The sequence below is a fragment of the Trachemys scripta genome, chromosome 1, assembly GCF_013100865.1.
Source record: "Trachemys scripta elegans isolate TJP31775 chromosome 1, CAS_Tse_1.0, whole genome shotgun sequence".
NCBI lineage: Eukaryota > Metazoa > Chordata > Testudines > Emydidae > Trachemys > Trachemys scripta.
Window position 1 is genome coordinate 236,823,315 of NC_048298.1, and position 16,579 is coordinate 236,839,893.

At 40.6% G+C, this 16,579-nt stretch overlaps 1 protein-coding gene across 2 annotated transcripts in view; it reads right to left on the bottom strand.

Moving 5' to 3' along the window:
- Positions 1-1,008: 1,008 nt before the first annotated feature.
- The window catches only part of SEPTIN10 (septin 10), a 47,202-nt gene continuing 31,631 nt past the window's right edge, over positions 1,009-16,579 (bottom strand). Inside the window, exons 8-11 of one of the 2 annotated variants that reach the window (XM_034758091.1) lie at positions 13,551-13,619; positions 9,721-9,853; positions 3,114-3,304; positions 1,009-1,772 (exon numbers count right to left, since the gene is read on the bottom strand). In XM_034758091.1, coding sequence (XP_034613982.1) covers positions 1,763-1,772; positions 3,114-3,304; positions 9,721-9,853; positions 13,551-13,619 — 403 coding nt within the window. In that variant the 3' untranslated portion in view covers positions 1,009-1,762. The remainder of the gene's footprint in view (positions 1,773-3,113; positions 3,305-9,720; positions 9,854-13,550; positions 13,620-16,579) is intronic. The other variant, XM_034758092.1, reaches the window with a different exon arrangement.

Below are 16,579 nucleotides of genomic sequence, written 5' to 3' on the forward strand. Positions count from 1 at the left end.
AACAAAATAGTCCTTTCAGAAGGGCCCACTTAATGAGTATATACGGAATTATGGTAAATTAAAAAGTGTTCCACCTAAACTCTTATTTCCCACATGATGATTGTAAGAACAGTAATTGCTTTCTAATGCTTTGAACTCTATTGTACTGTTAGGCATGCAAGTACACAAACTAGAACTTATCCAGTACCTTATCTTTCAGGGTAAGTGCACACAAAGGCAGTTATGGACTTTTCCAAACTACATTTCATCTCCAATTATAATACTACTCCTTTCCATTATTCTCCTCCCCTCCTATCAGCTTATCTCATCTTTGTGTGCATCATTTCCTCGGTCTAAATAAACTCATAAGGGCCAGAGCTTGAGCACAGTAACAGTTTATGAACCAGTCTGATTTCTTGAGGCAATGCGTCAGAACTAAAATTTTATTTTGGCCAATAAATCATTTGTTTAAGAAAAATGTTTGAAAAAACTGCAACTGTATTACTTTTGTTTATTTTTAAGAGTAACGTGAATTCTTACCCTATGTGTCTAATACCAGCACACACAAAAGTAGGATTTAAAGCAATTTAGACACATTTCAGCAAGTACATTTTATTTCAGTGAAGTTATGTATTAATATTTTATTTAAAAAATAGTAATGTACAAGTCATCTTTAGAGAATTACATTGTCTATAGATTATTGCAGATAAATAGTTATTGGGGACTTTTAAAATATAAGAATTGTTTTAAACGTGCTTTAACCTAAAGATGCTGAAGTTAACAAAAGGGAAGTTTAGCCATCTGTTCTAGTTGTATGACAATTTTAACACTACAAAGCTATGGTTACTTTCCAACGTTTGTTTTTAAAAAACGATTCTTCAACCTATTCTGTAAGCCACTAAACAGTTTGTCTTTATGTAGTAAAGAGATACAAATAAAGTAAGGCTCCAATTCTGGAAACACTTATACACATGTTTAACTTACGCACGCAAGAAGTCTCATTGAAATAAATGGGACTAGCCATGTTTGTAAAGTTATTTATGTGTGTCTTTAATAGCCCAGTTTATTTCAAAAATGCCCAGCTTCTGAACCAGTGAATACATGTAAAGAGGCCAAAGACTGAAAAGCAGATGAAAGTGGATTAGATTATTTTTAATGACTTGGTCTTCAATTAGTAATGTCAACTACAAATATATTAGCATGCAGCACTGAAGACCATGATTCCTGTTCATTAGAAAGCTTAGATCACAAAATCAGGACAGTGTTTCTATAAAAAACAAACCATTGTCAGCAAAATTAATAAGTGGTTATTTGAGCAGATTTAAATATTTAATACATTTCAAAACACTTCAGAAGTTACATTAAATGCTGTTTAGTAAGGAAACATAACGTATCAAAATTACTTTCAAAAGGCTATAATATATATATATATATTCACTGAATACTTCTGTACTACAGTATTCATATTATGAATGAAAACTGTCTACGATAGAGATATTTTCTTTGGTACAATGCACTTAAGTGACTTGGCCATATGCTCCTAAAGTATAAGGGCATATCAACGTAGCTGCTTAATGGAAATGTTCATTAAATTATATTAATGTAACAGTAACTTACAATACTGTATGCATATTGACCACATACTTTTCTTCTTTAACTTGCAGTAGTAATGGCCATTTTCCAAATTCTTGTTTGGTAAGAAATACAGAAGAAAAAGAAAAAGTATAGGAAACCATAGCTGACTTGTATAATTTTTAACATTTGCTTGCCATAATCCTCTGTATTACATAAAGCTGGAAATGAAACAGAAAAATACATTAGTAAATACAGAGAAAATGAAAAACTTTATACTCAAGAATTATTCATAATGGTACAGTTAATAAATCCATTTTCATGTACAATTCTTACAGAAGAAGACATGAAGGGAAAAGAAAGTAGCTACATTGTTTATAAGATGCAATTTTGAGAGGGTGAAGTAGAAATAGAAAACTGATGTATACACAGAAAAGGTCAAGCCTGGTCTCGGTCCCGCATTCATGGAAATGTGTGTGCCCATATAACTTCTAAAATTACGCTTAGCAGTTGGCCAGTGACATGCAGCTGCGTATCAGGTCAAAATTGAATTTTCAGTTTCAATAAGACTGACACAAACAACAAAGCAAACAGTTATTTACAGTTAAATTGTAATCCACCATCAAGGAAAAAAATGATTAATTTTATGATGTTTTTGTCACACTCAAAGTTAAAACATATTTTGTGTGCATCAATTTTCTTTGTGAAAACACATTTGTTTTGATGAGTTATTTGGGAGTTCTGCTTTTTAAAGGATTCCTGTAACTCCACAATTTTTTCAAGTTTTCACAAGACAAAAGTCAACTGGCTCCAAAAGTGAAAAAATGTGGGCCATATTCAGGATACAGCACAATTGTATGACCATGTTACAAAATCCTGAAAATACTTGTTTGTAATGTATGTGATGATACAATCACAACTATGGCAGAGCAACTGGTTCCTCAGTGGAGTGGAGGTATTGGAGGATTGCAAGCCAATGAGTGCCATTGACCCAGCAAAGATTACTGGTTAGCACTGGCAAAGATCCACACTGGCTTCACTCTTTACTAGAAAATAGCATAGCATCTGATAATACAAAGAAGAAAAGAAGAAATGCAAGAAAAAAAAGTAGTAATCATAAAGATCAATTCTACAACTTTTGAAACTAACACATACCCTAAACCCATAAAACTCGACAATTGCATCCAATTGCTATTTCTGGAATTCCCTGTGTGAGATTCTGTCCCTTTCTAACTTCTCCCTCTCACTCTGTTCCTGCACGTTCACAATTTCATGATCTCTGACATCAAAGCACAGGAGTTCAAGCCGAAAACCTGGATCCCTTATTGAAAAAAAGAACTCTTATAGAATATACAGCAGCTCCTCAAATCAGTCAACATAGCTAAGTTATTTGAGACAATGACTCAAGCATTATTCATACTTTAATTCTCATCATATAAAAAATAACATATTTACACTGTTTACTAAAATGACTGAAGTTTGGTTATGAATAAATAACTCTGAAATGTGAAGACTTTTTTCTCTATTGATATCCTAGACAGACTGCTAGTATGAGCACTTACTTTTTACGGTCCTTGTCTTTTTTCAAACTAACGCTAGGTGTAGATGCAAATGCCTGTGCTTGAAGTAACTCAGTAGCAGCTTTCCTCTTATTGAATGCAATCATATCATCTTCCAGGAGTTTTCTTTTTTCCTCCAGCTTCATCCTCTCTTCTTGGTGAAGTCGCTTAAGATGTTCAAATTTAGCCTGCAGCTGTTAACCAAAGCACAAAAATTGTATTTCCAACTAGTGACACACGGTGGTAGCCTTGCCATAGGAAAACACTCACTAATACTCAAAGCAAACTTTGTAAGCTACATAGATAACTTGCATTTTGTTATCATTGCAGATTTCTTACATATATTGAGCTCTTAAAACACTGATTCATAAATCAAACATAGGGGCACCATAATCCTGTTAAAAAAAAAACTTAAAGAAACTTTCAGAGTACAATCACATATTTATATGCATTTGCATTTACAAAAAATGCTTAAACAACCATTTTTTCCCCAAACAACTTTTTAAAAAAAGGCATTTAGGATGACATGTATACAGATTTTAATTCGTATTAAAAATTAACAGGGAGACACATGGTTCAGCAATTCTTTTCCACCACTAACAGGGAGTAAATAAGCACCAAACCTTCTTATTCTGGATGATCGATTACTGCACTTAACATAATGCTGGAGCCTATAAATTGCAAGAACTAAATAGGGCACTAGATTTGAATCAGGAAATATTTTCTGTGGATCAAAAATTGAGGCATCCACAGGTAACATTTCCAAAACTGAAGAGAGGGCACCTTTATGGTTCAACAGAGGAGTATCCAATCATCACTGAGCTGAGTAAAGAAAAACAACAGCTTGATATAAACTGGAGTTGTGAAGCTCTTTGATATTGGAACCTCTGAGAAGAGGAAAAGATTAGTAGAGCATTCAAAAATTAGGAATTGTTGGGCAGAATATCCCTAAAACTAGATGATCAGAAAGCCATCAGATGGCTGTATATGTATGTAGCCCAGTGTCCATGACTACAATTTGAGTAGTTGGAGAAAAACTATTTGTTGTATTACAAGAGTTAATTATTTATCTGCAAGAATTGTTCTCTGAAGAAACACATTTTAGGCTTGTCTACACTAGCACTTTTGTCAGCAAAACTTTTGTTGGGAGGGGTGTGAAAAAAACCACACCCCTCACCAACATAAGTTTCACCGACAAAAGTGCTGGTGTGGACAGTGCTATGTCAGCAGCAGAGTGTCTCCCACCAACATATCTACCGCTGCTCATTGGGGATGGTTTAATTATGTTGGCGGGAGAGAGCTCTCCCACTGGCATAAAATGGCTACACAGGAGACCTTACAGTGGCGCAACTGTGCCACTATAAGGTCCAGAGTGTAGCCTTAGTTAGTTTCTCTTTGGATCTGTGCAGTTACAGATCCAAGTGAACCACTGCATGCTCAAAATCTCTGTTGAAGCTGTCCATATGGACTGCAGCACTTGGGAGATTAACAAGCAAGTAGTGATCCTGTAGGTCGGTCAGTCTGAGGAGTATTTAGAAGTAACTGCAAGACTACTGTCCTAAATTGGGCAGAATTCAGGTACAGAGAGTAATTCTGCATAAAGAGCTCCAAACACCAACCTTGCATATAAGAGAGATAAGGTAGGTGAGGTAATATCTTTGACTGGACCAACTTCTGTCAGTGGAAGGTACAAGTCCTCAGAGCTACACAGAGTTCTCCTTCAGGTTTGGGGAAGGAAGCAGTGTCTGAGAGTTTGTTTGCACTTACAAAACTGCAACTGTGCTGCTGTGGCACTTAGTGAAGACCCTACCTACACCAACAGGATAGCTTTTCCCATCATGTAGGTACTCCACCTCCCCGAGAAGTGGAGGTGGAGATACACCAGGAGGTAGGTTGGTATAACTGTGTCGCTAGGGATGTGCAGTCAATGGTTTCAGGTTTTTTCCCCTGTATTGAAGAATGTTCTCCTAGAATATTTTGGTGGCCCTTTCCAGAATGCAATCTACTTCTCTGGTGGAATGTCCTTGTTTAGGGAAGGTGGTTTTAAGTGTGTTTAGATGTGCAACCTGGACTTTCTCTTTGGAGCAAATACTGTGGTATTTGAGTGGCTGGCTATAGACAATACATTTTTTGGTGCGTCTGGGGTGGTTGCTGGATCTATGGAGATAAGTATGGTGATCCGTGGGTTTCTTGTACATAGAAGTTTGTAGGGTTCCATTGTTTAAGCTAATCATGGTGTCCAGGGAGTTGAGGCTGGTGTGGGAGTATTCTACGGAGAGTCTGATGGATAGGTGGTGGTTGTTAAAGTTGTGATGAAAATCTATGAGGAAGTTTAGGTCTTCTGTCCAGAGGATGAAACTATTATCAATGTATCTCAGATATATCACTAGTTTCATGGTGCATTTTTCCAGAAATTCTTCCTTGAAGTGACCCATGATGAGGCTGGCATATTGGGGAGCCAGCCCAGTACCAATGGCCATTCCCATAGTTTGGGCAAAGTGTTTGTTGTTAAATGTAAACTCAAAGCAGCACCAGACCCTACCAGAACAACAAACGCAAAACCTGAAGACATATCTTTTCACAGCTACAAAGATCAATACCTCCCATAAAACACCTTTCAAGATCCATGGGTTCTACACATGCTTATTACATGTAGTGTACATCACCCAGTGCATCAAATGCCCCAAGAATCACTATGCTTTCAAAAGAGTTCACACAGAAAAACAAAAAACAAACACCATATCACTGTGGGTGAACACTTTTCACAAAGCAATCAGTTCATATCTTATCTTTTAATACTTGTCCTCAAAGCTAACCTGCATAACATCTTAAAAATGAGAGAACATGGGAACTTAAATTCATACTCTGTTACACACCAAAAACCATTGACTTCACAGGGACTCTGCTTTTATGGCTTATTACAACAATTTGTAACACACCACATTGCCTGCTACCCACCCTTAATTGCCCACTTCAAACCCTTTATGCATAACAATCTAACCCCCAATTACCCACTTTATTTCAAGTGACCACTTCAAACATGGGTTACCCCTTCTGCTTAACAATATCTGTCCCAACTTGTATTTAGCTCAGACACTCTGCTTCCTTCCCCAGACCTGAAGAAGAGCTCTGTGTAGCTTGAGCAGTACCGGGTTGACCATGGCGCCGGGCCCACACTAAGAAGGGGCCCTGGTGTCTGGACCATGACCCCACCTCCCCTCCCCACTCTGTCTGTGCTCTGACTCAAGGTCCCACCCACCGCTCTCTCCTCTTCACCTCCCTCCCTCTTGCCTGACCCGTGGGTGTGGGGCCAGTGGCACAGCTGGGCTGGGTGGGCTCTCAGGGGTCATGTCCCAGGGGTCTGCTCCACTTGCAGGTGCAGCTCTGGCTCAGGCAGTCTCTGTTGCCCGCCACCTGTGGGGCCCTGCCCACCTCCCCAGACCGAACTGCCCAGGACTGGTGCAGGGACCAGGCCGGTCTCAGCCAGTGGGTGGGGGGCAGCGCAGTGGGCTGGGCTGGGCGGCTCCAGGCAAGTGGGTCCTGATGGAGCCCAGCCCAGGGAGGCTCTGGCCTGGCTGATTGTGCCATTCCCAAGGAGCCGGAGTGATCCCTGACTGGCCCCAGCTGTGCTGCAGGCTCAGCTATGCACAGACGGTCACTTCCCAGCGGCTGAGGCCGGAAGGCAGGCAGGGTGTCAGGGAGGGGGTCTCTGGGGGACCACTGGCAGTGGAGGGGGGTCTGTGTGGGATACTCCTGGGGGAATGAAAACCGGTCCCCCTGCAGATTTCTTTGCTTCCCTTTAGAAAATGACGAAGAAGCAAAGGGAAGCGGGGGGAGTGGGAGGCGGGGCAGCTGGGAATGCCCATGGGCTTAGTTTGGGTAGGGTTGCCAGGTATCAGATTTTCAACTGGAACACCTGGTCGAAAAGGGACCCCAGTGGCTCAGGTCAGCACTGCTGACTGGGCTGTTAAAAGTCCTGTCAGCGTAGCGGGGCTAAGGCAAGCTCCCTGCCTGCCATGGCTCTGCATGGCTCCCGGAAGCAGCGGCATGTCCGCCCTCCGGCTTCTAGGTGTAGGGACAGCCAGGGAGCTCCGCACACTGCCCCCACCCCAAGCAACGGCTCTGCAGAACCCCCTTACCCCCACCTGGATCTCTCCACACTAAGTCCCTCTGCACTTGGATCCTGCTGCCAGGCTGAGCCTGCCTGTCCACACCTGGTGTGTCTTGCGCAGAGGAGCAGGGCCCCAGAGTGTTTCTGGGGCAGGCCTGGCCCTTGCGTTGTGTCAGAGTCAGGTGCAGCCTCACTGCTGAGTCCCTGTCCCGGGATGGGGGGAGGCTGCAGGGTGATCTCCCACCTCCATGCAACCAGTGGCCTGTGCTCCCCACTGCCATGCTGGAACTTCCACATTTATTTATTGACAAAGAAAATTTGCAGAATTTTAAAATATTGTGCACAGAATTTTTTTATTTTTTGATGCAGAATTCCTTCATGGGGTGCTGTACAGCTGTGATGGTGGGACTGTGAGGGGGGTGCTGGGAAGTGGGGTGGTCTGGGGGGTTGCTGGGCATAGGGACCAGTGGGAGATCTCAGCGAGAGGGCGGTGGGCATAGGGATCTGTGGTGGAGGTCTCTGGGCGAGCGGGTGCTGGGCATAAAAGCGGGGCACTGGGCAGGGGGGTGGTATGGCACGGGCCCACCCCTGGGGGAAGGGGCATGCTGGCAACGCAGGGCTGGGCAGATCAGTGCGCATCTGGTGCCTGCAGGTTTGTAAACAGAGCCCTTGTGCTGGGCAGTGTGCAGCGGGGCAGATCCCACCATGCCATGCTCTGTCTCATTGCCCCCAACTGGCCCCTCCCTCTGTGGACCGACCCTTCTGCCCCCCTGCGCCATGCCCCACTGCTCCCATGGGAGCCCACAAATATGTTTGGCGCCAGGTCCGCAAAAAGTTAATCCAGCCCTGAGCTTGAAAACTTGTACTTTTCATCAAAAGAAGTTGGTTCAATAAAAGATTATCTCATCTACACTCTCTCTCTCATATCCTGATACCAACACACCTGCAACACTGCAAACTATCTTGCGTATATCAGAGAAGCAAACTGCAAAGGTATGTTGTAGAGGCTGCCTTAGACCTACCTGAATGTGCCCTGAAACCCATTGGTTGCTGAACACAATATATCATTCATATCCTGATCTGCTTGGGCAGTCCTATGCTGGGAAGGAGTTTATGATCCTAATCTTATCCAACACATCACAAGTAAAGTAGGGCAACTTGTGAATTAGTTTGATCCTATTTAAAAAATAAAATTAAGACCCTCTTGACATTCAAAGTGTGTAGCTGAATTCCTTTCAAATGCACCAGCATCGCAAGGAAAAATGCAAGGTTAATGGACCTGCGATGGAAATCAGAAACCACTTTAAGACAGGATTTGAGGTAAACATGTAGGCCCATCATATGGAATGTTAAATAAGGAGGCTGGGGAGAGGGGTAAGAAAATCATTTTGCTAGCACGGCTTGATGGAAGACAATCCTCTGAGGAATTTCTTGCACTGACAAATGCCTCAGCTCTCAAGAGATCCATCTACTTCATATCTTTATTAAGTAAGGATCTAGAAGCTCCAGTATAGATTTCTCATTAGCTACTACAACTACCAGAGAGAGCCTGGTAGTGGGTGAAAGTAAAAAGATATTCAAAATCCTTCTCAGGAATTTGATACATAGTGTATGCCTGCTTTAAAGTAGGTAGGAATTGAAGCTTGGGTTAACTCAAAGTCCCTACACAGCTCCAGAATACCCTTATTTATGGGGATAACCACACATTCAGCTGTTTGGGCTGAAGAATATTGAAAACCTGCAGGATTTCTATAGAAAACTTGCAATTTCTTTTGATTAATTTAAAAGATATGCCAAGATACTACTGCAATGGTGGACTTATAAATAATATAAACAGGATATTTACTAGTTTAGGCTTCATCCACCACTCCCTCCCGCACCCCCAATGCATCAAACAAATTATGTCCTTTTTTTAAAAGCACTCCACAATTTAGCTCCATCCCTTCTAACTCATTTTACTGCAACATTGACTCCCACTTTAATTCCACGAATAAGGTCTCAATCATCCACGTCTTCAACAAGCACTCCTGTGCTTCTTCCCATGCTAACCATGATGTATGGAAAATGCTCCCAATCAAAATCTGTAGTCACCACCTTATCTTCTTTCAGCTCCCGCCTCAAAACTCACTTCCGCCATAATGCATACAGAAAATTGCAATCTGATCATGGCTACGCCATGGTGAGCTGTGATCATTGCTACAGAATGGCTAAGAATGTGCAGACTGTTATGTTACCCTGTCTCCATCACTCTGTTCAAGCCCACTTGTGTTTCTCTTCTCCATCTGTCCAGTCCTTTAACTGTAAGCTCTTTGAGGAATGATATTGTCATTTATTATATTTCTGTACAGTGTCTGGGCACAATGGAACTCAACCTAGTTGTGTCTTTTTTAGCTCTAGTGCTATACAAAAGTTAATAATGAATAGGTATGATAGTAGTAGTGATTTTTCTAAAATATTCCAAACACCTGTAAATTAAAAAGAAAAGAGAGGCATACTTGCCTCTCGCTCAGCTTCTTTCAATATTGCTTCTTTCTCCTTGACTCTCTGCACAAACATCTGTCTCATCTCCTCCTCCTTCCGCTGCAATTCGCCAAAGAACTCATGCCGCTTAGCTTCATAGGTCTCCTGTAGACTGAAGTCCAGAGAATTTAGTCTCTATCATATTGTTTGTAAGATAAGGAAACATAAAGGAAGCATGTAAATACAGTTTGGCACATTACTTCAACAAGTTGTTCAGCTCATGTACAAATCTCTCGAATTTCTCATATGCAAGTAATAAACAACCTTAAATAGAAGCAACTACTCCCTATACCTTTGTAGTAAACATGCCTGGGTAGATTAAAAAAACTGACAAGAAGCCCTTTACTGATCTGATTTGAATCACTTCAAATTACAGCAGTTTAGGACTATTACAATTATTGAAACATGGAGTAGGAACACACTCAATCTCCAATTTGCAAAATGTAGAGTTTACAAGAAAAGGAGGTGGCAGGACACCCAAGATGTTGGAAAAGGATAGGAGTTCTCTCATACTTGGACAGACTGATTGTAATCAATGAAAACTTAGCGTCTCTGAAATGTTTCATCCGAGATGCTACTTTGCACATAACAGCTGTTAGATTGATTATGCCCCTATAAAAAAAGCTAACCTTGGGGAAATAAGTGAAGTAAGAAGGCTCAACCTGAATGAAGGGAAATAATGTGACCCTCAAACAAAATATATAGGATTCTTTATGTGATTTCAAAATTGAATATCCGGGATCGTCATGTGGCTAAAGGTGATATCTGATTTTACAAGTACTTTGATATCCACAATATAGGCTTATTTCTTGAAAAGTCTGAATTTCCTTAACAAAAACATTTTTGTTAGTATGGTTTTAAAAAAATTAGTTTCTTCACACAAGATAACACATTTGAAGCTTACCATACTGGTCTTTGAAATTAGTAAGAGGGTAACAACAAAAAAATAGTTGCTATCAAGCAAACACCTGGACACAAAACACAGAAGCAGGATATCAACAACAAAACTGTTAATCAGATCATGTTTTATTCCTGTACCCACACCTCAGTTCCCATCTTAAAAAAAGGATAACCTACCTATCTTTGAGAAATGTTTTGTCATGCTTGAATGAAAAATGCTCTTTCCAAAAAGTATCTGAATAAAAGTTTTGTAAGACAGCAAAGTCTACGATAATTGAGTTTGTGGGCCAGATCCTCAGCTGGTATAGATAAGTCCATTTATTTTACACCAGCTGAGAACCTGGGCCTGTCTCTTACAGGAAATAATGCTGATGAGTAGTTTAATAAAAGGATCTTTAAAGTATTAGAAATGATTAAGGATAAGATTGTGTCATGAAGGTCACGGATTCCATGACTTTCAGAGACCTCAGTGACATTTTCCTCTTCAGCTGTGTGCCCTGGGGCAGCGGGGCTGGAGCTGTCAGCTGCTGGGGGGCCCCGCAACTCTGAGCCACTGCAGGCAGCAGGGGCCCCGGATCTCTGAGCCGCCAGGGTGGCAGCTGGGGCCCTGGAGCAGTCAGCCACCATGGCAGTGGATCCTGGAATTCCCCTCTTCCACAGTGGGACTTAGACTCTCAATCCCCTCCCTGGGGCTTGGGCTTCAGTCACTCTCTATGCCAGACCCCCCCATTATTTTTAGTAAAATCACAGACAGGTTGCGGGCCTGCGTGAATTTTTGTTTATTGTCCACAACCTGTCAGTGTCTTTTACTAAAAATAACCATGACAAAGTCGTAATGTTGGCAATGATGTCCCTCTCTGTTCTGGTGTTACATGTGCCCTGTTTGCCTTCTTTAATATTATTGTTCTCTTTTCTAGCTGCATCTGGCATCTTTCCTCAGCTATCAAGAGCAAGGTTCATGGCTTCCTTCCAGGCTGCTGAAACACTGAATCAACATCTTTTTATTCATTAACTTATGTTCTTCCTTTTTGGCACATTAACAGATTTAAATCCTGTTCAGCTGTTACCACTCAAAGTAATTTTCAGTGTAAAAAGGTCTGAATCAGGAAAACTAAGAACTTGCTGATGTAGATGTCACAATAAACTGAAATAGTTTCACCTCTTGTTATTTGTACTTAATTCTATGACAGTGGCAGGAAAGCTCCCCAATCCTAAATATCAATCCATTTTGAGTCAACATAACAGGAAGTATGACATCACCGGTGCTGACAGTCTATTCACTCCATTTCTTTCTTTCATCCTTCTATGAAAGTTGTGTTGCTGAATGTTTCAATTATTAAATCAGATATAGTTCCTTCACTACTTTTTTTCCTCCACACATTCAGCACTTTGTTGCTTACTGCCTCACAGACTGTTGGGTGGTGGGACTGCAACATCCTTTCAGTAGGGTAATGGCAGAGGGGGTTGATTCACCTCTTCTTACTCTAAAGCTCTCCCCAATTCACAGGTAAGTGTTTGACACCATTGGTAAGTTAATCATTGTGACAACACTACTTTCCTTCCTCTTCTCCTCTCCCAATGTGGAATACAAGGATTGTAACAAAAGTAAGTTACTGTATCTCAGGATATGTCTACACTATGCGGTAAGTCGACCTACGCTACGCAACCCCAGCTACGTGAATAACGTAGCTGGAGTCGACGTACCTTAGGTCAAGTTACCGCAGGGTTTACACTTACCTTACTCTTCTTGTGGGGAGTAGAGTACAGGGGTTGACTGGAGAGCGATCTGCAGCTGATTTGGCAGGTCTTTACTAGACTCGCTAAATCGACTGCCGGTGGATCGACCTCAGAGCGTCCATCCCCGCTGTAGTGCAGATCTGCCCTAGGTACTGTGTGTTTTTTCAACCAAATGAATAGTCCATTTTTTAAAAAAAAGGTCATGGTAGCAACCATTTCAAGTCTCTAAGTATAAACCAGTTTAATAAAAGAAAAGGCTGTTGGGAAGATTAATGAATTTATATTTGTCAGATGTTTTGATACTATGCTATAATTTCAGTTCCTAGACAGATGATTGTTGTTGACCTGCAGCTGGGGTATTTTTTTGAGCACATTAAAAGTTTCAAATATAAGTCATCACTTGAAAAGCTCAGATTTAGTGCTGGAATGGTGAAAGGTCACCGCATCAATAATTTTATGAGACGAGACCAGGTCACTTCTTTAAAAATAAAAATCACCACAATACCTTAATGAGCAAGTTGTCGCTATCTTCTTTCAAATTAAAAGAAATAGAGAAATTAAGGCACCGTTCCTAGAAAGTCATTCACTTAGATATATGTTGAAAATTATATTTATAGGAATAGTTCCGCAGAGAAACATACTGGCTAAAATGGTACGCATCCATTAATTCACACAAAGAAGTCTGCCTTGAAGATACCAGATTTACCAAATAATCACTTATAAAAGCAGTTTTTTGTTCTTTTTTCAGTTTGTTTCTAAAATATAGTATTCTTTTGAAAATCACAATGACAAAAACAGAGCATGTAATAACTTAAACCCTCCCCACAATGTTTAATGTCAGCAGAACAATGACCTAAAATGTGCTTTATTTTAAGAGTGGTTTATATTTCATCAGAGTTTAAGTTGGCACTATACGTATCTAATTAATTGTGTATACTGTGGTCAGTTAAATGCTTTCCAAAATGTACACAACACTGGCTCTGACGTGCTTCGTATAATGCACTCCAGCTTTAAAATGAAAATCTAATACATGGATAGTATCACCCTTTCTGTAAGCGGGGTTGTTGGGGGAAGGGAGTTTGTGACAAAGGCATTTATGTACAAATAAGGTAAATAATTTTTAATATTTTACTAATACACTTCACATACTTCACTATAGCACTACTACCTACCTTTCTACAGAAGCGTGGCTGTGAGATATAGACTTTTTGCTATCTGTGTAACCCTTTAGTAGGGGGACCCTAAAAACAAAGGTGCAAATCAATCAAGTTTTGCTCATGTTCAATGAGCTTAATTTAAGCAGGCTTAGTAGGACACTTAATATTTCTTCTCACAAAGATCAAATGTACAAGTTGATAGAAATATAAAGAGAGTGATCCAAATAACCTACCTTAAGAGTGATTCAGGTAACTTACTCCTCAGATACATTCTATTAATAAAACCCTCCATTTGACAGAAAAGCTTTAGAACTCTTCAGTATCAAAACCCAACAGGAGTTAAGGCACTACAGTTAACAGTCTCAAGATTTAAATTCTGAAGATGATGGCAAGGTGTTTTCAGGGAGTTCTTTGACTGAGACTCACTATCTCAGAGGTTTCCTAAAGCTGACAATAACGGACTTTCAGAACGTACCTAGGCGTTTACCCGAATAAAGGTTTGAACAAGAGGCAACCTGTATCTAAATGACTGGTTTAAGGATGGGGTTTAAGATCCTTTTAGCGATAATGGCTGTCATGATTTTATTGTTTTTATTCTTTATATATACAAGCAGCATAGCATTTTAAGCATTTTAAAAGACGAGATATAGGAATTCCCATAGTGGATCAGACCTATGATCCATCCAGTCCAGTATCTCATCTATAAGAGTAACCAGCACCAGATACTTCAGGAGAAGGTGCAAGAAACCCCACAGTAGGCAGCTGAGAGAGAGTCTGGCCCCTATGACAGTCTAATCCTAATCCCTAGTAGTTAGAGATTGGTTTAAACCCTGACACAAGAGGTTTTATATCCCTTCCAACACTTCCTTTTTTAAACACTAACTGTAAACACCGTATCAGTGGTTTTCAAACTTTTTTCATTTGTGGACCCTAAAAAATTTCAAACGGAGGTGCAGACATCTTTGGAAATCTTAAAACAGTTTGCAGACATCCAGGGGTCTGCAGATCACAGGTTGAAAACCACTGATCTATACGGTTAGCAAGAACATCCAAACACTCTTTGAACCTCACTAATTTCTGACTTCAAAGACATCCTGTTTTAATGAGTTACACCATCTAAGCATTGCAGGGAAAAAATACGTCATTTTATCAGTTTTGATTTTGTCGGCTCTTAATGTCACTTTATTTCCCCCTGTTCTTATGTTATGGCCTGGGACAACAGAATCTACCAGTCAATCTTCTCTATACTTTTAGAATATCCCTTTTTATTCATCTTCTTTTTATGGTAAACAATCCCAATCTTTCTTCACACGAAGAACTTTTTCATGCTCCTAATCACTCTGTTGCCCTTCTCTGAAAACCCCTCAGAACAAGGACAAGTGCCTGCTCTGAAGAATTTAAAATGTAATCCGACACCATGGCTTAAAAAAGGATGATTAATCCAAGGAATAACTGGTTGCTCCAATTTTGGGCATTCTGTTCCCTTTAAAAGAAAATTGGCTGGGAAGCTTGTAAAACCCACATGTTGTGAATGTAGAAAAATAAAGAATAAAAAAAGATTAACTTCAATCCAAGAAAGTAAACAAACATCCATTTTACAAGCTGTATGTATCTTTCCCCACCTATGCAAACTAGTAGCGTATATTTTCAATGCTCCTGTGACAGTCAGTTTTCTTCCACCAGAGGATAAACATCTCCTAAGGAAAGAATTTAGGAAATATCCTGGAGTAGGCCCTAACACAGCATTGGGTCAGCGAGCAGTGGACTGCAGGAGGGATGCTTATTAGCTATCAGCTAGCCTCCTACCACCTGCCAACATAGGAACTAAAGGAAAGACTCAGGGAGGTACCAGCCTGGAGTCACTTCACTCTGGACTCTGCCTGCACACACTTCTATCTACAGCAGAGGAGAGAAGAGAGGAACAAACACTTCTGCTAGATCAGGATAGAGTATAATAAAATTCCACTCATAGATTTCCTACAAATTGATGAAGTACAGGTAATGATCATTTGTTAAAGGGTATGTCAGCGGGTAGTGATTGATCTATCGGGGATCGATTTATCGTGTCTAGTGTAGACGCGATAAATCGATCCACAATCACTCTGCCGTCGACTCCTGTACTCCACTGTGGCAAGAGGCGGAAGCAGAGTCGACGGGGGAGCAGCTGCAGTCGACCCCTCGCCGTGAGGACGCGAGGTAAGTCGACCTAAGATACGTCGACTTCAGCTACGCTATTCTCGTAGCTGAAGTTGCATATCTTAGGTCGATCCCCCCTATCCTCCCCCCATACTGTAGACCAGGCCTAAGTGGTAAATGGGCTTTAGGACAGTAATTTAACATTAAAGGTTCCAATAGCTCTGGTCAGTATACTTTCTGCATTAATGGCCATATATAAATGGGGGGCTGACTATCACAACTTTTACTCCAAGGAAATTGCAGGTGTTCTACACCTGTCAGAATCAGGCTCTGACTGATTATGATTGGAAGCAAACAGAAAGACACTCACCTTTAAGAAAAGCCTACGTAATTTAAGTTACATGATACAAGTAGTATCCTGGTAGATTTCTGGACTTTTAAATTGCAGCTTGCAGATCTACTCAATCTTCAAACAGCTACCATACAATTATCTCTCTCTCAACCTCTCCTCTCCTCCACTCTACTTTTAAATTCTAAATCCTTCAACAACTTGATTTCCAGACTGGTAACAGGTTGGCTATTTTCAGGGCTAGTAAACAAGTGTTCTAACCACATGACCAAACCAGTTACGTTTGACTTCAAGTGATGAACCAAACACCCTGCAAAGTGTTAGATGATAAATTCTAGTTTCTAAAACTGTATACCACACATCTCTGTTTAGATTAATGTTTGTTTAGTATACATCACTACACTTAGTAATACCCTTTTGCGATAGGGCCTCACATGTGAAGCTTATCTCATCATGAACCTATGTGATTCATCTGATCCCTCTTTTCATACAAGTATTCTTTTACAAGGCACATGTATAAGATTTGTTGGGTAGCCATCCTTAATTCAGATTAATACAA